The 24,419-nt window shown below is 36.8% G+C and overlaps 1 protein-coding gene across 2 annotated transcripts in view; it reads right to left on the bottom strand.

Annotated features, from left to right (window-relative positions):
* LRRC49 (leucine rich repeat containing 49) overlaps positions 1-24,335 on the bottom strand; it is a 49,872-nt gene extending 25,537 nt beyond the window's left edge. For both annotated transcript variants that reach the window (XM_031046000.2, XM_013128189.3), the window contains exons 1-9: positions 24,224-24,335; positions 23,376-23,438; positions 22,753-22,840; positions 21,852-22,049; positions 20,162-20,261; positions 19,135-19,338; positions 17,248-17,314; positions 9,323-9,466; positions 6,068-6,129 (exon numbers count right to left, since the gene is read on the bottom strand). In XM_031046000.2, the coding sequence (XP_030901860.2) occupies positions 6,068-6,129; positions 9,323-9,466; positions 17,248-17,314; positions 19,135-19,338; positions 20,162-20,261; positions 21,852-22,049; positions 22,753-22,840; positions 23,376-23,438; positions 24,224-24,277 (980 nt within the window). In that variant the 5' untranslated portion in view covers positions 24,278-24,335. The remainder of the gene's footprint in view (positions 1-6,067; positions 6,130-9,322; positions 9,467-17,247; positions 17,315-19,134; positions 19,339-20,161; positions 20,262-21,851; positions 22,050-22,752; positions 22,841-23,375; positions 23,439-24,223) is intronic.
* Between the last annotated feature and the right edge of the window lie 84 nt (positions 24,336-24,419).

Raw genomic sequence — 24,419 nt, 5'->3', positions numbered from 1 at the left:
AGTATTTTGAAATACCAACAACTGCTGCTGTTAAACTTTTTAATCTCTTCACATACAGGGAGAAATAGATGAAGAATAAGGAGAACTCATTAACTACGAGAGCACAGTTTCACCTAAAAAAAACCCGCACCTAAAACAGGGTATGTATCAGCTCATATTAAGAAAAAATACATATATAAAAAATAATGCAACGCTTATTTGCCATCAAAGCCAGTATGAAAACCATGGTAAATACAAGAAAAAAAGCCAAACACAAATACCATCGACTGGTGTTTGCAACAGCATTAAATATCACAAGAAAAACAATTATAGAAGCATCATATTATCTTCAAAAGAGGTCTGACTTCTGTTCTGAGTTCAGTCTACAAACACTAACAAGTTAGCTTTTTAGACAAGACCTGATTTGGCTTCCTGACAAAAATAACTGGCCTGTATAAAGTATATGTGGAAATGTACAGCTTGTATCATGCTCCTTTTATTGAAGATGGAATGTAGTTCAAGCGAATAATATTTTTAAACAACACAGGACTATTTAACTTGATTTCAAAACAAGTTGAATTTACAGAAATAAATATGACTCCCCAATTCCTTTTAAGAAATTGTGCACTTTGGCCTTCAAAAGTCAAGTCTTATGAAATTGAGTAAACTGAAGCAGAAAGTATATAATAATTAGACTCTGTAGCTTTGAGAATGAAGTTAAAAAAATCTGACAGTTACAAAAGAATCAGTGGTGACCGCAAAAATATAAACAGAGGATCACTTTACTAGACAAATCTTTATGACATTCTGAAATCAGAGACCACTTCTGAAGTGGAAAATATGGAATTACTTGATGGAAAAGCTTTACTATGCTGATAATATTAGTGACTGCTTCAGTTGGTTTTATTGTCCTTTGGTGGCAGGAAGAGTCTTCCTCTATACTTGGATTCCAAACTTTTAATTATGTGCTTAATTATGAACTTAAGAATTGGAAATAATATGCAGTACGAATGTTTATGTTAAAGACTGAATAAATTGAATACAGTGGCAACTGCCTTTTATCATTTGTATCACTCAGCTTTCAAAAGCCATGCAATAATCTGCTGAGGAATAACATTCAGCTGCAAATGGCTTCAGATATACCAGAATATCAGATTATGAAATGAGATATCCCTTAAAGAGTCTTTTTATGACCTGGTTTCCTTTCCATAAACCAGCTTGCATAACACATTTTATGAAGATCAGGTTGACATTACTTATGTCCTGAAGGTAAAAGACAATCTTCCCAAACGACACAGAAGTTAGTAAAGCAAATTCATAAGCGTAACAGAATAGGATAACTATATCCATTTTGTGTGGCAAATATGGAAAACTTTTGGTTTAAAACAATTATTTAAAAAAAACGTAAATATATTTATTAAAAGCATTAAATATATTTACTCCACGCACTTCTCGCTAAACACCTAACCAAACAGTACTTGCCATTACATATGATTTAATTAAACTAATCTCTTCAGGAAATAAATGACAGAAAAGTTGAAAGTTTGCTAGTGTTTTCAAGATCTCCCACTTATACATACTGTTGTGCTTTGAAATTCTCAATGCTCCAGAACATTCATTCCAGAGCCAACACATGCGAGTTCATCCTGCTTTTAGCTGCCCTATTAGCACCAAATTTTAGAGCTAAACAGTAGCGCAAAATAGCTGTTTCACATCTTTGTATAAAAATGTGAAAAAGGAATATGAAAGAGAGACCTTTAGAAACTCAACCTAGAAAACTAAATATACTTTACTTGTCACATTGGCATCCCAATGCTAAGACAAGCAAAGCTGTAACACAACACACTTAGCAAACAGATTGCATAATTTTACAACCAAGCTTCTGTCCGCTTCCCAGCACGCAGCACAGAGCCAAGGGGTAAATACCCTATGGGAAGCAGAGGCCATGTCTCAGTGCTCTCTCTAACCTCTGTTATCTACAAAGGAGTCTTCAACCTGCTCCCAAAATACAAATCAGCTTTGGATGACACTGTCTCAGACTGTCTCAGTCAATCATATTGAATGGAATATCTGCCTCTCTTTCCAAACGACGTTCTCCTGCAGAAGTTCCACCAAACTACAGGAAACCCCTCTCCTTCCCTGTTCTTTCTTGCTAGATCAATTTATCTATGCTAAAATGGCAGTTTTGGCAACACAGACACAAGTTGTGAATTTAGGCAAAATTATCAAAAAGTCTTTTCTGCAAATCTTTTCAGAATAGGTCAGTTTTACATCTTGTGTGCATGCTCAGGGTCCTGCATCCAATTCTCCCCTCTGCCTGAAGGGGTACAAAAGCAAACTCACTCCTCCCACCTCATACGACAGTGTGGCATCACTAAGCTACAGAATACTCTGGAGTGATCTAAGCTCAACCTCCATCAGTGATAAGCATTCACAAAAACACCTGTCCTCTGTTACAGCCTACTTGCTTAGAAAGATGGTTGTTACTTCTCCATACATATGCACCAAAGACTTTTTAAAAGCATGTTCTATAAAAGAGAAAAACTCTGGAGAAGGAAGGCAACATGCTCACTACAATGTGACAGAACACCCAAGAAGGAACTGTAAGTTAAAAAAATATTCAGTCAAAGAAGAAAACTTGGGGATTCCCATGTTTCTAACCACTAAACTACTGATGAAAACAGAAGCTACCACGGTCAACCTTTCACTCTCCTTGTTCAAGTATTTAACAATGTCTTTATAAATTTTCATGCTGCTAAGAAAAAAGGTATAAATAAAAATAAACATAATGCTGATAAGGACAGCAGTGTAACAGTGAAAATATGTACCTTTTTTTTTCCCCCAAGATTTAAAAATAAGTCTACCCTGGTTTCATATTTTGAAATGTGAATAATAACTTTCTCTAGATCTCAGTGGCGCATCTTTCCTGAAGAAAAATTTCTGTAGTCTCTTCCCAGCACCACATGACAAACTCAAAACTGGATTTCTCCCCCTTCTTTATAACTAGTTCTAGAGACAGAGATATATTACCTTCAGCCATTAGATAGAATGCCTTCAGTTTGTAACTGAATTTTTTGGGCTGAAGCCAGAAGTAGGATTGCTTTTGTTTCAGATCAGCATCAACTTCTACAACATTCATTTTAGCTTGTATTATCTTGCCAATACAGACACTTTTACTAAAAGCTCTGCAAAGAAGCAGCAGAATTGAGGTCTCCTATAAAGTATGAGGGAATAAGGAACTGGCGATTAAATCCATGATATATTCTCATGCCTTAATTAGTGACAATTTTTAAAAGGTGCTCCCAAGGACATGGAACTGTTAGAATAAGTCCAGAGGAGGCCACGAGGATGATCAGGGGACTGGAGCACCTCCCGTATGAAAACAGGCTGAGAAAGTTGGAGCTGTTCAGCCTGGAGAAGAAAAGGCTGCATGGAGACCTCATAGCAGCCTTCCAGTATCTGAAGGGGGCCTACAGGGATGCTGGAGAGGGACTGTTCATTAGGGACTGTAGTGATAGGACAAGGGGTAACGGGTTGAAACTTAAACAGCAGAGGTTTAGATTGGATCTAAGGAAGAAATTCTTTACAGTTAGGGTGGTAAGGTACTGGAATGGGTTGCCCAGGGAGGTTGTGAATGCTCCATCCCTGGCAGTGTTCAAGACCAGGTTGGATGAAGTGTTGGGTGATATGGTTTAGTGTGAGGTGTCCCTGCTCATGGCAGGGGGGTTGGAACTAGATGATCTTAAGGTCCTTTCCAATCCCAACTATTCTATGATTCTATGATCTTCTACTGAAATATTTGTGCCAGTATGTATCAATTTCAGACTCACACATTTTTGCTGACAGAGGAAAGCAGCAAAACTTTCCATGAAAGCACTGCCTCAAAAGCGCTACTTTTAAAATGGTCACTAATGAGGTATTTTAATGAACTGTAATACAAATATATCCAGGTTTTGCCAATATACTTTGTTGTTCGTTTCCATTTGTGGGTTTTCTCTATGCACCTAGAGACAAATGAACTGGAATACTTTTGTATCAATTTGATTATCTAAAAGAAAGAACAGACACAGCTGTTTCTAGGAAAAATAACTTCTAAAACTACCATATGGCACAGAGCAAACCCAGGTAAGTGACTCAAAATCACACAAAATAATTTAAAAGAGTTATAGGAATGTTAAGATGTAACATAGCAATTCACTAGTATTACAGTTGCATATAACTTCTTCAGTCAGTATCAAGCCAAGTATCAGAAAACAGATGGTCAAGAGTATATTTTTATATTTAGTCAATTTCCTGTTAGAAGACGTATCTACTACAGAAGTCAAAATCAGGAATTAATGGGGTTTTTAGCCTTCTTTACTGCCATATGTAATAGAAAGATTAATTCAAAAACCTAGGCTAAATGTGATCATCAAAAGAAATTGTTTCTTTGTTTTAAAATAGAGAATGGTAAATAAAGAGTTAAACTGATTCATTCACCTATCTACCCACATATATATACATAATGTATAGAAGAGCAATGTCTTTCATTTCATGTTAAGATCTTATTTTATATACCTTTTCCAACTACAAATTAAAACCAAATTACATATTTGCACAAACGTTCTTGAGTATTTCTGGCTTACATGAAACATAAAACTAGATCTATCAATAGTTTAGCTGAAGCCCCAGTGAGTAACAAAAATCATGACAAAGTACCAAGAAGCAAGCTACTGAACGCATGACATTTGAGAAATCTACTCTGAAAACATCACAGAGAAAAAAATGACATATTTTCTTCCTTAAACACTGTGAAAATACATGTGAAAAAGGAGTCTGAAAACTGTGCAAAATATACCAAGTATTTAAAGAGATTCAGAAATTCTAGTGACTGCAGTGATGCTCCCTGATGGCAAGGGAGCCAGCTACTGCAGTCCCCTCAGTATCCTGCCAAGCTAAGACTGTTTTTAGAAAAACAGAAACAAAAGGCAGGTTTCAGCCCTGGAAATTATCCAAGAGAAGCAAAAGGCTACCCCCTCTCTTTATTATGCTAATTTAAAACATAAAATAAGAAGACTAGCAGATTAGTTAAGGAAAGAGCAGATTAAAGATTCCTGCAATTCATCTCTGATTTTTTTTAAGGCTTAGTACCCCTGAGTATTTAAGGAGCTCTACTGCATTTGTACTTTAAGAACATCAGGAAGACAGACAAGTAGGTTGGAGCTGTCTGCAAAAAACATAATGCAGGTCAACTTAAAATGTTTGAAGTGGCTATTACAATAAAAGCCCATACTAAATGTAACATTTTAAAGAGAAAGCAGATACCACAAGAACAACACATTATTTCCAGTAGTTGGAGCATGAAGCATCTTTCCCCTACATCAAATTAAATTATTTGATTCTAAGCAAAGAATGATGGTGGTGATTAAGGGACAGGAAAAAGGACATACCCAACTAAAGATAATGCAGACACTACTTAATTATTTTGTTTTTTTAATATTGGCACTGGTATAATGGCAGACTCCAAAAATGCGTGACTATGAAAAAGCATAGAACACACATTTTTTTTATTTATAACAAAATGCACTTAGTTACTTGATACTAGAGAAACCCTGCTTTGAAAGTCAAGCTAGTCTGGTTCTGTCATCTGGTTTGAAAGGGAAATAAACATGAACATACCTTTCAGACTTTATTAATATATGGGCAAACTAAATACAAGCATGAAAAAATCTAAGCACCATAAGCAGAATCTGACTCAGCAGTTTGTGTAACTCCATAAATACAGTGATGGTATGTTAAATATAATATGTGCCTTTTGTAACGCTAGTTTAACAGCTAGTTTAACAGCAAAACTTACAACACTATGCTTAATTTTGATTATCACTATAAAGAGTATGATGATTTTAAAATTAAAAATAAAAGTTTCTTGGTAGAATTCTCATAGTACAAATACATTAAAATGCAAAGGGTTTCAAGAAATGTTTAAATGGCTTGATTATGCCATTAGGGGAAAAATAGTATTTGCACTCACAATTTGCATTTTAATGAAATCCTGCTACTACAGTATATTTTAAATTACTAATAGGAAGCAAATTGTTATTTCCCTTACCTAGATATATTGTTGAAGCTGAGGAAGAGGCGCTGGAGACATGGCAAAGTATCCACATCTTTCTAGAAGGAAAGAAGCATAAATTCAGTAGCTGAAAGTAGCTTTTGAACCTCTCCACTTTCCTGATGAAATACAATCATTTCTCTGCTATAACCTTGCTGCAACATTGATTTCTGCAGCTCCATTTCTCCCTACTGCAGACTGCAAGGGAGTGTTTCAGTGCAGATATCCATGCTGCAGAACAAGCTGCATCACTTCCAAAGCAAATGATGTTAAAGAAAAGAGGATAACGCTGCTGCTGCTTTCTGAACAGGCTTTTGGGAAATAAGCCAATGTGCTGCCTCAGCATTTACACTGCAGGATAAACACACTCGTTAAAAAAAAAAAATAGACTTTTCGTGACCATGCTGAAATAAGGTTTTCGAAGTGCAATGCAGTAATGCAGTTAGCAGCACCAAACAGCAATGACTTTTCTGCCAAAGAATGATCTGAAGGACTGTCAACTTTACAATTAAAATTTATAAGGAATGAGTTTCCAGAGCAAGTAATCAAATTTAATATATGCCACTAAAGACCTTCAGAAGAAAGCTCTAAACTGAAGTAACACAAATATTATTAGGATGAAACATAAAACGCACAAACTTTATTTATGAAATATAAATCCGTAACAGCCACACAGCACAGTCTTCAGTGATTCATATACTATTCAGGCTGCACACCTCAATCCTCCGTTATATATATTCATCTCCTTATCCTACTAAGGAATATACTCAAATTTGCAGCCAGAGGACATCAAACTGTTACTTACATCACAGGGAAGTGTCACAGGACTCACTACATTGATGTTAGCCACAAAATCACATCTACAGCCCTTTCTCCCTCCACCTGATTTGTGACATGTCTGCATCACGTTTGAGATAAAGAAATAGTTCATTCTACCTAAACAGATGAGCACAAGACAGCTCTAAACAAACCATGCAGCTTCAATTAATGAAACTGCGAATGAGAGCTAACGGGTGTTGCTGAGAGTCACAGCTCTGTATACAACAAGCAGTGCTTATCTGCTCAGGTTTGAAGATACAAAACTCCTGGTTCAGAGCGGTTCCAGATCCTCCCAGATTAGAGTGTGGAAAGACTGAGTTCACAACAGAATTCCATCTGGATGTACCCTCTGTTCCTAAACCTGCTCTCACTGTCTATGCTTAAAGGAGTGGGCAAGCATGATACAGGTTAATATACACTTGAAAACAGGCATTATAGAGTTGTGCACAGTAATTCTTATGTAGCATAATTTTAACTTATCAAAGAATTTTGCATTGAGGAATGCAAAGTAATTTCTTCTGAAGACAAATTTCCTTAACAAGCATACGCTGCTGTCCTGTAAAGTACATCACAAGTCTCACAGGTGTGACAGCAAAAAGAAAAAAAAAGAAATAAAAGCCTCCAGCTTCTTCCACTTTGATTCAGTCATATAAAGCAATGGACTCATGCAGGACAGGAATTCTTTGCACAAATGGTGAACACCTTGATGAGTCCTCCTTCAAATCTAAGATCAAGCTGCAAATGGCAAAACCTGTAAGTCTAAGCTTTTAATACCTCAAAGCAGTCAAGCAGGTCTGTCTTTCAATCAAAAACATAGTTAATCTTCCTAACAGTGGACCCCACTTCACAACTGGATGGAAAGTAAATAAATGTTTTATAATTAATGGTATGCACAGATTTATGCTTCTGATACCACATGAGGCACTTTGTAATCATTTATTCTCTCTGCTATTTTCCAGAATGGTCAGACTTCTTGAAGACACTTCAATCCTCTAAGATATTATTCTGCCACAAACCAAGCCTCAAGACTGCCTTTTTAAATCCTACAGCTTTGGACATACTATGTTTTATTCTTACAAAAATAACTACTTAGGGTTCATGAATTTCCAGAATCTAATGAGTACTTCTAAGACAAAAAGTGGTCCAAAAATTGCTAAACTAAGGCCAGTGTTTGAACAAACTCCAACCTAGTTGGATAACTTGATTTATTCAAATAGAGTAAGCTGCAAGGGATACGGAGTTCAGCATGAAACCTCATTCTGTTTGACAAATGACATCATCATCTTCCCTTCACAAAAACAACCACCTTACTCTGTCTGTGTGTGTGTGTGTGTGTGTGTGTGTGGTGTGTGCGTGTGAAAAATAAGGAAGGCTCATAAAATGTACTGAAAGTTATTAAATTATATTTATGTTATTTCATGGTTTTTGGGACGGCAAACTTTTTAAATTTGATGTTAGGTTCTTTCATTTAAGGGAGTAATCAATTTTAAAAGCTTGATTCATATGAATAGTGTTGTCATAGTAACCCAGTAACTAAAACACGGGCCAAAAGCTAAATCACAGAAGTCAAATTCTTTAATGAACTTAACTGCAAAATTTTAGCTTTAAGTGCTGCATTATACCTATATAATGATTAAAATGACAGTTAACCATAAGAAAACCTAAACCTCTTAAAGAAAACAAATATAGCCCCCCTCCTTTAACTACTCCAGCAATAACGTAAGAATATCTTGGATATTCTTTCCATAAACTGGTATATTTATTTAGATATTTCTGGATTTTCAGTAATGTAGTACTGGAGCAGATTCTAAATTTCAATACAAAAGTAACACAGCTTTACTTAAAAAAAAAACAAAAACTAAATAAATACATGTACCTTGTGCAAAGAGAAAAAGACAACATCTGTCATTAAAATAAGAGATTTTAATTTAGGACAAATACATTGATTTACTTTAGATTTCAGAGATTATGATGTGTTGAAGACTTGACTTCACATGGAGTCCTTCTCTAGAGGAAGGAGAGTTAGTGTCATACTTGTTAAAAATCACTAAAAAAACCAACACAAAAATACACACATGTAACACCATTCCTTTAGAATTTAACCAGGGTAAAAGCAAATTAACAATCAGACAAAATAAAGTACTTCCCTGAAGAGAATATAATCTTCTGAAACACTGCCTCTGGTCACAAAAGACTAAAACATTGAGATGCAGTGCAGAGTCCAAGCCTGTAACTCACTAAATTTCATGCTGATTCCCCATTTGTAGCAACAGGAAGCAAGGAGTAAGTATGAGCTATAAGCAACATGATATGGGAAAACACAAAATTCCACAAGTCTGAAATACTGATACAGTTTAGACAAGTTACACTAACAGTGAATTTTGTTAAAACCAACATAAAGGAAGAGAAAAATACAAGAGTTTTGCTCCTTACTATAGCAGAGACTTGATTATGACGAAGGTTGAGCTCTGTAAGTGAATCCAGTCCGTTAAGATTTTCTACAATGGTTAGTAGGTTTCTGGCAAGGTTTAACACTCTGAGTTCATTCAAATGACTGATGTTTTCTATTTTAGAAATCTGTGAAAGAGACATAATTATAAACATACATACTGTGGCTTATATAGATATACAATAGATATATGTAGTAAGTACTTTTTTAGAGTATACATAAACAAACAACTCAGTTACAATAATGCGCTCAAGTATTTTTCTAAACCATTATAATTATGTCACAAGTTGCTGAAAACAAGCTACAGTCTGCTACACATTAAGTACTAGTATTCACTTCACTGATATCTTTCTTGTCATAGCACGAACCTGCTGGAGGATAGGAAGGCTCTGCAGACAGATATAGACACGCTAGATCAATGGGCCAAGGCCAATTGTATGAGGTTCAACAAGACGAAGTGCTGGGTTCTGCACTTGGGCTACAACAACCCCATGCAATGCTACAGGCCGGGGGAAGAGTGGCTGGAAAGCTGCTCCGTGGAAAAGGACCTGGGGGTGCTGACTGACAGAGCTGAACATAAGCCAGCTTGTGCCCAGGCAGCCAAGAAAGTCAACAGCATTCTGGACTGTATCAGCAACAGTCAGCTAGCAAGATCATGGAAGTGATCATCCCCTCATATTTGGCACTGCTGAGGCTGCACTGCAAATACTGGGTTCAGTTCCATGCCCCTCACTACAAGAGACACTGAGTTGCTGGACGAGGTCTAGAGAAGGGCAACAAAGCTGGTGAAGGATCTGGAGAAAACGTCTGATGAGAAACAGCTGAGGGAACTGGGGTGGTTCAGTGGTTCAGTCTGAAGAAGAGAAGGCTCGGGGGGGGGGGGCTTTACTGCTCTCTACAACGACCTGAAATGAGGATGGAACAATGAAGTTGCTTATCTCTTCTCCCACATAACAAGTGATAGCACAAGAGGTAATGGTCTCAAGCTGTGCCAGGGGAGGTTTAGATTGGATATTACACAGAATCACAGAATCCCAAGGGTTGGAAGGGACCTCAAAAGATCATCTAGTCCAACCCCCCTCCAAGAGCAGGGTAACCCAGAGTATATCACACAGGAACTTGTCCAGGCGGGCCTTGAATATCTTCAACGTAGAAGACTCCACAACCCCCCTGGGCAACCTGTTCCAGTGCTCTGTCACTCTTACAGTAAAGAAGTTCTTCCTGATGTTAATGTGGAACCTCCTATGCTCCAATTTACACCCATTGTCCCTTGTCCTACCACTGGATATCACTGAAAAAAACCTAGCTCCATCATCCTGACACCCACCCTTTACATATTTGTAAACACTGATGAGGTCACCCCTCAGTCTCCTCTCCTCCAAGCTAAAGAGACCCAGCTCCCTCAGCCTCTCCTCATAAGGGAGGTGTTCCACTCCCTTCACCATCTTTGTGGCTCTGTGCTGGACTCTTTCAAGCAATTCCCTGCCCTTCTTGAACTGAGGGGCCCAGAACTGGATGCAATATTCCAGATGCAGCCTCACCAAGGCAGAGTAGAGGGGGAGGAGAACCTCTCTTGCCCTACTAACCACACCCTTTCTAATGCACCCTAGGATGCCATTTGCCTTCTTGGCCACAAGGGCACATTGCTGGCTCATGGTCATCCTCCTGTCCACCAGGACCCCCAGGTCCCTTTCCCCTTCACTACTTTCCGGCAGGTCAACTCCCAACCTGTACTGGTACATGGGGTTGTTCTTCCCCAGATGCAAGACTCTACACTTGCCCTTGTTGAATTTCATCAAGTTTCTCCCTGCCCAACTCTCCAGCCTGTCCAGGTCTCGCTGAATGGCAACACAGCCTTCTGGTGTGTCAGCCACTCCTCTCAGTTTAGTGTCCTCAGCAAACTTGCTGAGGGTACACTCAGTTCCCTTATCCAGGTCATTGATGAAAATATTAAACAGCATGGGTCCCAGCACAGAGGTATTTCTTCACCAAAAGAGTGATTAGGCAATAGAACAGGCTGTCCAGGCCAGTGGTGGAATCACCATCCCTGGGAGTGTTCAAAAACTGTGTAGATGAGATCCTTAGTGCCACAGCTTAGGGGTGGACATGGCAGTACTGGGGTAGCAGTGGGACTTGATAATCTTAAAGGTTTCTTCCAACCTAGGTGCTTCTATGAATCAATGGCAACGCAAGTCTTTTAATCCACTTACCAGACAAGCTGAGCTGCATTGCATTAGTGAACAGCAAATGTCAAGCCCTCTGCCAAAGCAAAGAAGGTCTATAGAACACTAAAACCCTCAAAGAAATCTTACGTCTTTGGGGACAGGCTGATTACTGCAGGGAGCTATGTTTCACTTTCAAAGAAAGGGAGACTGCACATTGTTATATACTGAACCTTACTCAGCAGTAAAATGTCACCACTTCCTTCCTTACCATCAGAAAACAGGTTACTTCAGCCATTCTGTTGTGTAGCAGTAACCTTGAAGACACCAAAAACTAAGACAATGTTGATGACATCATGCTATGCTAAAATTAGCAAGTTTTGTGCATGACTGATCCTTAATTTGTCTGCAAAGGCACCCAAACACATCTCCAAATCTCCTGGTACCTATGCTACAAAAGTATGTGGCATCGTATCTCCCCACCATTACAAAACTCTGCCAGTTTCCCTTCCTGCTTCTTAAAAATCCAGTAGTAGCATTCACAGTTCTATCTACAGGAGCTCCGAAGTCTTTCCAGCAGGTCATGAGGACAGGAACCTGCTGTGAGTCAGGGGCAAGAAACAGTCACAGCCCTGAGAAGAAGAAAGCAATTTTTCTGAAATCGGAACTTGCAATGAAGTTTTACAAGCAGGTAATTGCTGTAATTGGAAAGACAAACCCAAAAGTTACAAAAAAAAGCAACAGCATCCTTAGTTTGGATACCCAGCACATTAACTTTACAGTCCCCAGCACTTCTTTGGCAATTCATGGCTTCATGGGACTAGAAAAATGGAGCAATCAAAGTGACTGCACTACAGTAAACAGGTAGCTGCCTGAAGTTTGGCTTTATAATTAATACCTTATTTTAGAGATTCAGGTGGTATTGATAAAAAAAACCCCTCAAGACAATGGCAATCAAAACAGCAATAATATCTGTTGCCCCTTAAAATTACTTTTTACTTCTACAAATGTACCTGTTTCACCAAGGCATTAATTATTACTCTGTTGACACAATTTGGATTAATTCCCTTTTTAAACAGAATGATCATCTCCTGGACCACCCCAAGCTCCCTTCAACGCTGTGTACTCAGGGTACACTATTCCTCCTCAAAGCTGCTAACAGCACTTCCATGCAGACAAGCAAGACAATGGCTGCTATCACCCCTTCCTAGTGATAATGAAACTTTCTGATGCTTTAGACCAGTACACACCTGGCCACGCCAGCTTCCAGAAAGCTTCTAGTAGCTCCTGTAAAAGTAGGAGAGGTAAGGTAACTGTTATTTAACAGTTTGAGAAAACATACTGTTGTTGGTAATTTTCATATATGTATATAAGCCTATGACACATGACCTGAATATGCTGCTATAAAAAGTATTTCAGCAATTTTTCAGTTAAAAAAGAAAAAAAAATAAGATAACATCTTAAACCAACCTTTGATTGAACTGCTAACTAGTACGCATTATCCTTTTTTGGGTGTTATATGCAGAAAATAATTATCAGGATACAAAAATATTACAGCTGAAGGAATAGAAAATACCTCCATTTAGAACAAGGTATGTAGACAGAAAGACTTGTAAAAGCAAAGCCAAGAGAAGATGAGTAGCATGAAGAGCATAGACCTCTGCAGATGTCTGCTTAGGTAGGATTACAGCATGCCACAATGTAGAATATTATTCTTGGCATTTCACTGCTAACACGAAGATAAAGATTTCATCAGCAATGTAGAGAGTTGCACTTTGATGACTTTGTTAAGTTTTAAGATTAACTTTACTGGATTTGCTATTTCAATTAGGCACCCAACATATGAAGATACACCAGCTTTTAGTACATGCTGTGAGGTGTAGGTTGGATACAAACCAGAACTGGACAAACCCACGATTTTCTTGTTTGCTTGTATGTTGAATACTTTGACATGAAATAGATTTATTTCAAAAAATGGTTATGTGCCCCAATCATCAACTACACAAAAGTCCATTTTATAATATGCATTTTGAGATCACTGAAAAGAAGTTTATACCTGAAAAATATCAAGTTGCCTGGTTTTTTCTTTTAGTTATATCCTTAAACTTTTGGCAAGGAAAATTATTCAGAGTTAAACAGAAAACAAAGAAAAAAAAAAGATTTCTTAAAATGTGAAGCATTATAAAGTGAATTTCATTCTAAGTGAAGTTAGACTTCATTCATTCTAAATAGACTTTTTTCATTCTGAACAAAGTTGAAGTCTTAACTTGACTCACTTTAATGAATTAGTTCACTGGAAAATGGAGTAAATTCCATTTTAACCCTACCTAAAATAAAAAAGGTTTTAAAAAGCATTTATAGGAAACATATACCATTTATACTGTTTACCTTGACAACAAAAACCAAGTCAACAAACAGCATTCTCTCCACAGTGCATAGGAGCACACTGTTTAGAAATTAAATATTCAGTTCAAAATTAAGCAAAAATTGTACTGCTTTAAATAGCCATGCTGCTGCCAGAAATTCTCTTGCCCTTCTTAGACAGGTGGATCCCTGATGCAGTATTTTATGCCCATATTAGTGTTTTAATAACCATAGAAACAGTCTCTACATGCAAATTAAATGTTATTAAGATGCTGTGTTTTCTTGCAATTTTATACTGGGCAGTAGTAAAATCAAAAGCCTCTCTAAATCATGAAGAAAAACAGACTAAGAGTAGTAATATGACAAGGGAATTCACATTTTGTCCTTTTTGTAAAGCACAGGCATTAAGTGCAATATTTTATTAGGCATTACTTTTTTTTCTTTTTAACCTTCTTTTGGATATTTATTGTACAAAGGTATTTTCTTTAATTACTAATGCACTTAAAACCTTGATTTGGAAAACCAAAAGCCATACAAGGTTTATTAAGCACTGTGGAATACTATACCTCAATGTTTTAAAGCACATCCAGTCACCAGTACATTTCTCACTTGGGTGAGAGAAGTCTTAAAGTTCAGACCAAACCATATTATCCAAAAAAACCCAGCACACAAACAGATCAAAATACTTTCCCAGAAGAGTACAAAAATGAAATTTTCCTCCTCCTGTTTTTCCTCACCTCCAACCTCTTGGAAACATTCCAGTCTTTTAAGTTTCACAATCTGCATTCCATCTAGGGGACTGATTTATACCCAGAGAGAGAGGGAGGGAAGATAAAGACTAAACCAGGAATCTAACTTTTCTCTTAACTGCTACTACTCCATGAACATTAACAAAAAAGAAATAATTTCTACTTAGACTGTAGCACTATTTTTGGAAAATAAGATTAACAATATTAATATTCTGGACATATCCTATTTGAGAATTTCTATTCTGCATCTACTGAGAGTGACCACTTGAGATTTCTTACTTTATACAGAAATACTGTGCATTATGGAAGGGTTCGTGTTTTTTGTTAGTCTAATGCAGTTCAACTAGCTTTAACACAACTTGCACACAAGATTTCATTGTCCAATAATCATCTAAGATCACAGGTAACATCTAAGAGATACTGTGCATTATTAAAAATAGCTTTGAACACCAATAAAATAAGATTATTGCAAACACCTTAGAATATTCTTGTAGTGAATTAAATTACTCAAGTAAAAATGAAAAAAATTTGGTCAGATATTATGTTAAGGATATTTACCTAAGATATTTTAGTATTGTAAATATGTCCGATAAGATATACATACGATAAAGAGGAAAAGTTGTAGTTAAAGGGCTAAATTTTCTTGCCAGACATGTGAGCACCTTCAATATCCTTGGAAAGAATCGTGTAATATCACATTTACCAAAGAATCAATCTGGTAGCATGACTTGCCAAAAGGCATGAGGAGGATTTACTGGAATCTGCTATAACCTGCTACATTAAATTTTATGGGTTTTATTTAATGACATCAGACAAGTCAAACCATGAAAACAAATACTATGGAAAAATTCTGTTCTGTATTATAAGCAGTGATACTACTGTTGTAATTTATATTCCATAGTATATTGTAGTAGTAAAGTTACTGTTGCCAGGCAACACCATATAAATGGTAGCATTTTACTTATATGACTTTTCTCATCTACAGGAGTCTAACATGTTAAATTGCCTTCTGGAATTACATCACTACAGAGGAAAGATAGCGATATCAGAATCACTGAATGCAAGTTCACTCTTATCTCAAGTAAACTGTATGCAAGCAACAAATACTCAGCTAACCCTCTACTGCAATAAAGATCACTCACGAAATATTCTCCTTTTAACAGAACTGTCTTTACAACTAAAAAATTGTGTTCCCTCATCTTCTATTAACTAAGGCACAGCAATTTCAAAAGGCAAAACCCCCAATCAAAACAGAGATGCTGAAGGCAGACAGGAAAAAGAGTTAATATGAAAACTTCCATAGCTTTAAACTATAAAGAAACAGAAAGATAATTTATTAATAGGAGCTCATAGTCTTTAGTTGATCTTCCCATGAAAAATACACCAAGCCTACCAAAAAAAAAGAAAAGGCAGAAAACAATTAATTCCATTTCCTAATGTTCCTAACACATTCCTGGCAGTGTTCAAAGCTAGCCTGGACAGAGCCCTGGGCAACATGGTCTAGTGTAAGGCACACCTGCCCACAGCAGGGAGGTTGGAACTAGATGGATCTTAAAGTCTTTTCCAAGCCTAACCATTCTAGTATTCTATGATTCGTGCCCTTCAAATGCACATATATAATTTACATCTTCTGAAAAAGAAAAGCATTTCTTACGCTCCAGAGATTTAGTATGTAACTCTTGACACAGGAGTTAAAAAGCAGGAGTTAAAAGCAGGCCTTTACTATGAAGCTGATCTAGCACCAACCAGTCAGGCACTATGGCCAAAACTCCTCATAATGTTCTAATTAACATAAAGGGACTCATACAGACACATTTCCATTCCCCACTGTCAAGCAAATATATAATAAAGAAGACAGAGAAATCAGTTAAGACATTAAAACTGTCAGAAAATGAATCCAGAAAATGCACACACTGGTCTCATATAGTCACGATAGCCATACCGTTTTTTCTACAGCTCAATTATGGAACATTTTCTATCATGTGTTTTAAACTTATTTTATAAAAGAATACTGTATCTGGCTGGCACGTAATACACCATGCTGCTTCTGACACAGACATTAGCCAAGAATCTTCCTCTCCTATTTAGTACAGTTAAAACTTTAGGCACCACTTGAAATGCAAATGACTGCTTAGTGTCGAACTGGGGAAACTGAATAGACATAAAGCAAATGAAGACCATTCAGAAGCATGAATCAATCAAGAGCTTGGACACAATGGCTTTTTCCTGTACAAATTGTACAGTCTTCAACAGATATGAAAGTGATCTTGCTCTGTAAGATAAACAGTAGGAACAACACAACCATGAATGGGATCTGAATTTTTTCTATGACTTCTAAGACTATGTCACTTTAACATCACAACTGCTCATACTAGATTACTGTTCTGCAGGCATGAGTGCTATTATGCTCAGTGGACTCAGCATTTTAATCACTGTAACCTTCCAGAAGTACAATGCTGAAAGTATAAGAGACTTGATACCAAATTCAAAATAACATCATGCCACCTTTTATTGATTTACTGATTTCTGTGACCTCACCAGTTGCAAAATTTGCTACCAGTTCCCTTTCAAAGCAGCAGTTCTGTAAAAAAACACAGGAAATGCACAACATCTAAGCAGGTTATTATACTGTACCTGATTTCCATGAAGATCTAAAACATCAAGATTTTTTAGGTTGTCCAGATTTGAGATCTTCTTTATTCTGCAAGATTTCAATTATGACATAATTATTTTTCATATTAGATAAAAAGTATTATTCATTTCCCAGCTAATACAGTACTTGGCCATTTGTTCCTGCCTACCAAGAATAACAGAAGAATAAAAAAGTTCTGAAACAGGTTAAAAAAAGAGTTTATGCCTTTAACTATCACCTTCCTTTCTGTCATTAATGTAATAGCAGCAGTATGTACGTGGTGCTTCTAGGAAGATGAAAAGGGAATTAATACTTGCACCACTTTAAAACAAAGTCAACAATCAACCTATCCAGACACCTAAATAATAGTAACAGTTCCCACACACATTATTATTGGTGAACAGCTAATTCCAAGTCTGAAAGATTACAACAACACAAGTTTTTGACAGTTTGAGATTCAGAACACAGAATTCCCCCCCATACCTCCCAAAAACCCCAGGCCAACAATGAAACACAACCAAAAAACCACCACACACAACCAATCAAAAAAACCAAAAACCCAACCAAAACAAAACTGAAAGCCACTGGCCGTTTCTAGACAATACAGATCTCTAGATTTGGCACTATTTCTTCTCCTACTGTACAACTTTGTTGTCTTAAGGCTTTTCTGCCCTGTCCTATCATCTCAGGTTCCAAACCTAGGTTATTATATACTCAGCAGCATCAGCTACTGGCTGATGATATTAAACATCATGTGTTTTACGAATTTTTTTCAAGACTAATCAAAGATCATATATCTACATCAAGCTGAAAACACACTGCTAACAGCTGTATCTGATCTGTAATAATTTATGAGAAAGTCTTGTCCTACCTTAACCTCTAAACTATACTTAAATGTAAACAAAGCATACAGCACTCTATGTAGTTATGTTTTGGACAATAATTCCTTAAAATTACTGTTCCTACACCGCAGTATTTTGCTATACACTGAATTAATTTCTACAGGTGAGATTTGTAATATAAAAACTATTAGCTCTGTCCTTGATCAGAATAAGCATTACTTAGCAACAGCTAAACTATCAGTGTGTTATAAGCATTGTTCTCAGACTAAAGCTGAAACACAGCACTGCACCAGCTACTGGGAAGAAAAGTAACTGTTCACAGCTTAACTCAGGACAGCTCTAATAAGATACAGCACAATTGTAAACTGCCAGTTTTGAATGCAGGCTTGAATTAGGAGATGCATTCTTTATAATCTGCACATGACTGAAGTTTGTTTACCAGTTCTACCTTTACTGAATATAAAGAAAATAAGAAAATTGAACAAAATCAAAGCACAAACCTTAAATGTGTTAACAATTCCATAGATACTTCTATTAAATTAAAGGCTACAAGATTTGAACTGTATCTTTAGAAAGTAATAAAACTAGCATAATGTCTCCCAACAGAATAGAATCAATAAATAAGCAATAAAATCCATGACTCATCTGTCTGATTTTTTTTCCTAAAATAGATACATCAGGCAGAAATATTTTTCATATGTTAAAGAATCAACAAATACTGCAGGTGATGTGAAAAAAGATTCCACCTGCCACACAAGTATGAGAACACATATTAAACAGTCAATCAGAACAGAAGATGAGACGAATATACATAAAGTATTTCAGAACTGTTGCTAAAACTTATATAAGAAAGGAAGTTTATGAACAACATTAGGAGCAAAAACTGTGTGCTTTCTCAGTGGGATCCCTAACACTTAGCTAACGTTAGGGACCAGGTCACTGGTTACACAGGCAATTCCAAAACTCTAAGTAACAGAAACAGTGACAGCTCACAGTTCTTACAGCACAAAGAAATAAGGTGCTTTAAGTTAGTTTTATTGATGTTACCTGTTCTTTCCCAACAAAAGGACTCTTAGGGATCTCAGAGTTGAAACCCCACTTATTTCTTCTATCTGGTTATCATACAAATCTAAGAAAACAAGATGCTGCAGATTAGAAATATTTTGGATCCGGGTTATAAAGTTATGTTGGAAATTCAATAAGCGAAGATGATCTTCTCCATCAATAACTGGGCACACTGTCAGTTTTTGCCTGGAAGGAAAGAGAAACAAAACAACCTACATGTAAGTACCAAACCGGTAACCCACCTTCTGCTCACCCATTCTGACAGAAGCAAGAATGTCTTTTAATTAGTTTGCTAATAAAATTCTGTAAAATAAGACAGTAACTCCTTACTATAAAAAACAAAACAAAACCCAAAACCCTTGCATGAAAATATAGTAGAAGTGTTTCCAAAATTCTTTGAACCTCTGTCCTCTTAAGAGATTTGCATGCTACATGGAAACTACACACAAGCTGCACATTATGACCACATTAACATTTCAACAGATGCAGCCTGATGATTTTTTATTTTTTCATCAGATTTTTTCATCAGCTTGCCCAGATCAGAATTCATATTCTATGTCTATACAATTTTTCTTTAGTTTACAGAACTTTACATTTGAAATATAAATGTGTGTAATACTAAGTGTTTATGTGAAGAGTAAAAGATACAGGAAATTGTGCTAAAATAATTATTATTTTAGGATTATTCCAGAAGGAGTCCTACTAACCTGACAAAATTTTTTGGACTACACAAACTTATCCCCAACCAAACAATGCATTCGACAGTTAAGCTAGCTCTTCAGTTTATACTGAAAAGTCCTAACTGCCTTAGATGACTGCTGTATGGATATATTCATCACAAGGACAATCATACAGAATTTCTCTATGGGACACAGTTCTCAAACATACACAAAAACAACCAACAAAAACAAATCCCCCACTTACACCACTGACCACAGGCATTACCATCACTTCAAACCATCAGACATGAGTTGCAAGCTACAGCATTTGCACTCCATGACTTTCTCACCTTTCCAGGGTAAGTCTGTCGCAGTTCAGTATTTTTTCTTCAGCAGTACGATGCAATACAGGAAATGTTATTGATGAACTGCTCCCAAAATTTGTGTTATCTATCAGGAAATCATACAGAGAATATATGAACTACTACTTTGTAAAATCATCTCATTAACTACAGATAATAAAAGCAGGATTTTCTTCCTTATAAAAAGTAAAAAGTTACACAGAACAGGAAAGTGCTTTTTCTCCCTATTCAGTACTTTGTAAGTTTCCTTTCCTTTATCTTTTTTTCCTGCTGCATCACTTTACATCCTCTTTCCAAAGCACATCCATTTGTTCCATTTCTGAGATATGTTTCTCAACAATCTATTGTAAGCAGATTATTTCATAGATGGTTTTATTTTGGTTAGAATTATCCAATGATGTTTTAAGGTAAGGTTGTATAATTTGTTTAAGGTTGTATAATTTGTTCTAAATTGATACAATTTCAGTATCTGCACTTGAAGAAGATAGTATCTAATTTAAGATGAACTGAAAAACACAGATCAAGTAGATGTTGATAGAACTAGAAACTAAAGCACCAAAATACTGAAACAGTCCCAGTGAGCCACAAACAAATGCAGTCTTTTTAAACTAAGTGTGTGTGATTCTTGGTAATCGTTGGTATTATATTTCACTTCATTATCAAGAAACCAGCAGCCCTTTAAAACATATTGACTAAGCTATCCATCTTCATCTATTTTGTTAAAACAGGGGGAAGAAGGAAGATGGCTAAAAATACCTGCAATATAAATCAACAAATGCGTTCTGGGAGCTCTGGCATTTTTGGAAAAATGATCCACTTAAAACTATCAGTCAAAAATAGAACATTGTGCCTGCATACTACCACAAAAATTGAGCATCTTCTATGAGTTTGCTCCCAACGCCCCCGTTCTTTTTCTTTTCCATCAAATAAATCAAATATGTTACTGGAAAAATATTAATTCTTCAGTAACCAAAGATAACTGCTCTACTATTACATATAGCGAGTTCACTGTTGTCTAGAATATGCTATTAGAAGACATATCTACTTAAGCAAATCCTTTTGTTGTTCAGTTTAGTCTTTTCAGTGCCACCCTCTAATATTTTATCAGTAGCAACTCTAACAAACAAATGTAATAACCAACATTCTCTACGTATCTTTCAAAGTGAAAGAAACTGGAAGGGAAAAAAAGATAATTGAGACAAAAAGCAATCAATTAACATTGCTGCAAAAGCCTTAAATGAGTTGTGTTGCAGGTTTTTAAGCCAATAAACATAAAACTGGAGACCTAAAAATCAGTCAAAAAAACGGAGACCTAAAAATCATGTTTCAACCTAACAGGATGGCAAGTACGGTGACTTTTACCTTCTCATGTCATCTTCCTAAAAATGTGTATGAAAGATCCCTATTCCTGCCCTCTCATTGAAAAAGGGTTTATAAAACCTGGTATTTAAATGCATACATTATATATTGGAAATTATTTCTAGTGGCTTCCCAATAATAATCTATTAACCACTCTTAACACCCAAAGGTAACAGTAGGCAACACTTGCTATTCAGCTGTACATTCTGACAGCCAGAAAAAGACATCTTATAGGCAATAACTTTTAATAAGACACCCAGAATTAAAAGAACAAAAAAAGAAAGACTAAGAAGATGAAAGGAAAAGTTTTCACTGTTACCTAAAGCATGTGAACTGATACTGTGGCTGCTTTGTCGAGATCTGGACTTTGTAGGTGTGTGAATAGAAGTCTCGCCAAATCCAGATAAAGAACCTGTATTCTGCTTCAACTCCAAAGACGAAAGTTCTGTCAGACTGGAAGGTACTGGAAGATAAAGCTGCTTATTACGCACCAAAGGACTTAATAATCTTTGGTCTCCTGTGCAGGGAACAAAATCAAACCACAGACTTACATTTACTCCATAAATTGCATAACATCCCTAAAAATCAACCCATCCTGAACAGCTGTTAATCTTTATTTTTTACTAGAATGAAAAAAGAACTGTCATAGTAATTAAACTGATCTGCTACCAGCCAATCACTGTTTTTATATGACAGACAAGCAGCAGTGTGTCCAGAACTGTTGTATGTCGAGGCTCTTCCAGGCTTCACCACAGCAGTGGTATCACCAAGTATCTTGCTTTGCAAGGCCAAAAGCACACAAGCACAATAGGAAAACCCTTTCTTCATATCAGGGTTAGGAATTAGAAACTCATTTTGTTAAACATTGTTTAACAATGTTAACATTAAATAAAATGTTACAGTAGAAAACTGCATGGCTTCCGAGGGAATGTATCGTAGGGCACTTGACAGACTGTAGCTGTACAGGTAGAAGAAATTATGTCCTTCCATGGATGGAATGAGGGACAAAAAGTAATGAGAAAAGCCATCTGCATTAGGTAGTAAAATGATAACAGGTTCAGGACATGATGCAGCAGTAATTATACTGAATTACTGTAGCCAATTAGAAAAAGGTGTCATTCATACATTCTAATCATAATTCAGTCTTTCTTTACTATTCAGTTAATCATGAGATACAAGAGATACACAAGACAAACAAACCAAACTCTACTGAATATCACCTTGCCTTCCCAAATAGTTTTTCTCCAGATCATGCTGCAGAAGTCTATTGTGGAAAGATGACTGTTCTTTATTTATCCTGAATTCAAACTGTAACAAGATAAATGTTAAGTTATTCAAACGCAAATGACATCTTTAAACAAATATAGCCTTAGTAACAACTGCTTTTTTCAAAAAAAAGCTTGTGAACACTTAAAAAAAATAGCTGTTCCAGTAAACCCAGTAAAATTATATTGAAATACGATGACTGAAAAGTTTAACTGTTGGAAACCAAAAGGAAAACATTGGAGTTACCTTGTCATTCATCTGCAGTAGACTAAATAAAGGGGGAAAAAACCCCAGACCACCACCCATTAAGGAATATTGTAATTACAGGAGCAAGAAGTACAGATGAAAGCACAGGAAACTATATATAAAGTTTACAACAGGCTATAGCACATCCCCACGGTTTTACTTTGTGTATCTTTAATAGGATGAAATAAATAACCAAAAGACTATCAGATATTATATTAAAAGTCAACATATTACTACTGAAAATGTAATTCTTATCTGAAAGCCTACAAATTTGGCTGCACAATATGATTCCACTAATCACTGTAACTGTTACAGAGGAAGTAATAATTACTGGTTTGCTTTTATCTGCTATTGATGAGGTCTGGATAACCAGCTGGAGACCACAATTATTAACCTGCAAGTCAGAAGAAACAAAATATTATATTTTTTGAAAACACTTATCAACACAAAAAGATCTAATATTTTTTAACACTATATGTATTTTCAACAGCAAAATGTACCAAAAAATAACTATTATTAAGAATACATCAATCACACAACACTAAATATTTTTTTAATTGTTTTAGTTTTAAAAATGTACTGAAAGCATGACTTTCACGGCTATGTTATCCTCATTACAAGGAAAGTAAGTGCTTACATTTAAATATTTTTATACATATATTTAAATAATTATTTTTAAGGAAAAACGTACTGGTCTTTTAATAACATTTCTATGACAAAATACAGCACCTACCTTCTAAATAATCAAAAGGTTTAACAACAATATTTAGCCAAGTGACTTATATATCTACTTCCCAGCAAATAACAGGAGGCATACAAATAACCCAAGGGAAGCTTCCTCACGCCAGTTGCGATATAGCGAACTCCCGTCGCCCCACTTGCTGCGCTGCCCTCATGGGGCTCCGCCAGCCGCCAAGCCCCTTCCCGCCAAGGCCCACACGCTGCCGCCCTCAGCCCCAGCCCGGCCGGCCACACTCGGTCCCATAACACCGGGGCACGGCCGCTCTCTCAGAGTCACCGCCACCCCACCCAGGGCCCACCCTTCTAAGGTGCGATAAGGCTCTCCCAAGAGCAACATGCAGTCGCGGGACACCGCCGGTCCTGACCCCGCACACCAAGAGCTGAGGAAGGGGAGGAACAGATGGTTGTCACTCATCGCCCCCTCACAGCGGCACCTACCGGGCCGGGCACAGCCCGAGGGCCCCTGCCGGGCCGGCACTTGCTGGGCACCATGCGATCCTCAGTACCTCGCAACACCTCACACCTCCGCGACAGCAACCGCCCCTGTCGGAAATCGCTCCGCCGTTACCAGGGGAACAGCCGCTTCCGGCCAGTTCTCGGCGAGCCTCACCCCTGCCTCGCTTGCCGGGAAATG

This window comes from Melopsittacus undulatus, chromosome 9 (genome assembly GCF_012275295.1).
Source record: "Melopsittacus undulatus isolate bMelUnd1 chromosome 9, bMelUnd1.mat.Z, whole genome shotgun sequence".
NCBI classification, from domain to species: Eukaryota; Metazoa; Chordata; class Aves; order Psittaciformes; family Psittaculidae; genus Melopsittacus; species Melopsittacus undulatus.
Note: the sequence above shows the minus strand (reverse complement) of the source record. Positions and strands in the feature narration are given on the sequence as shown.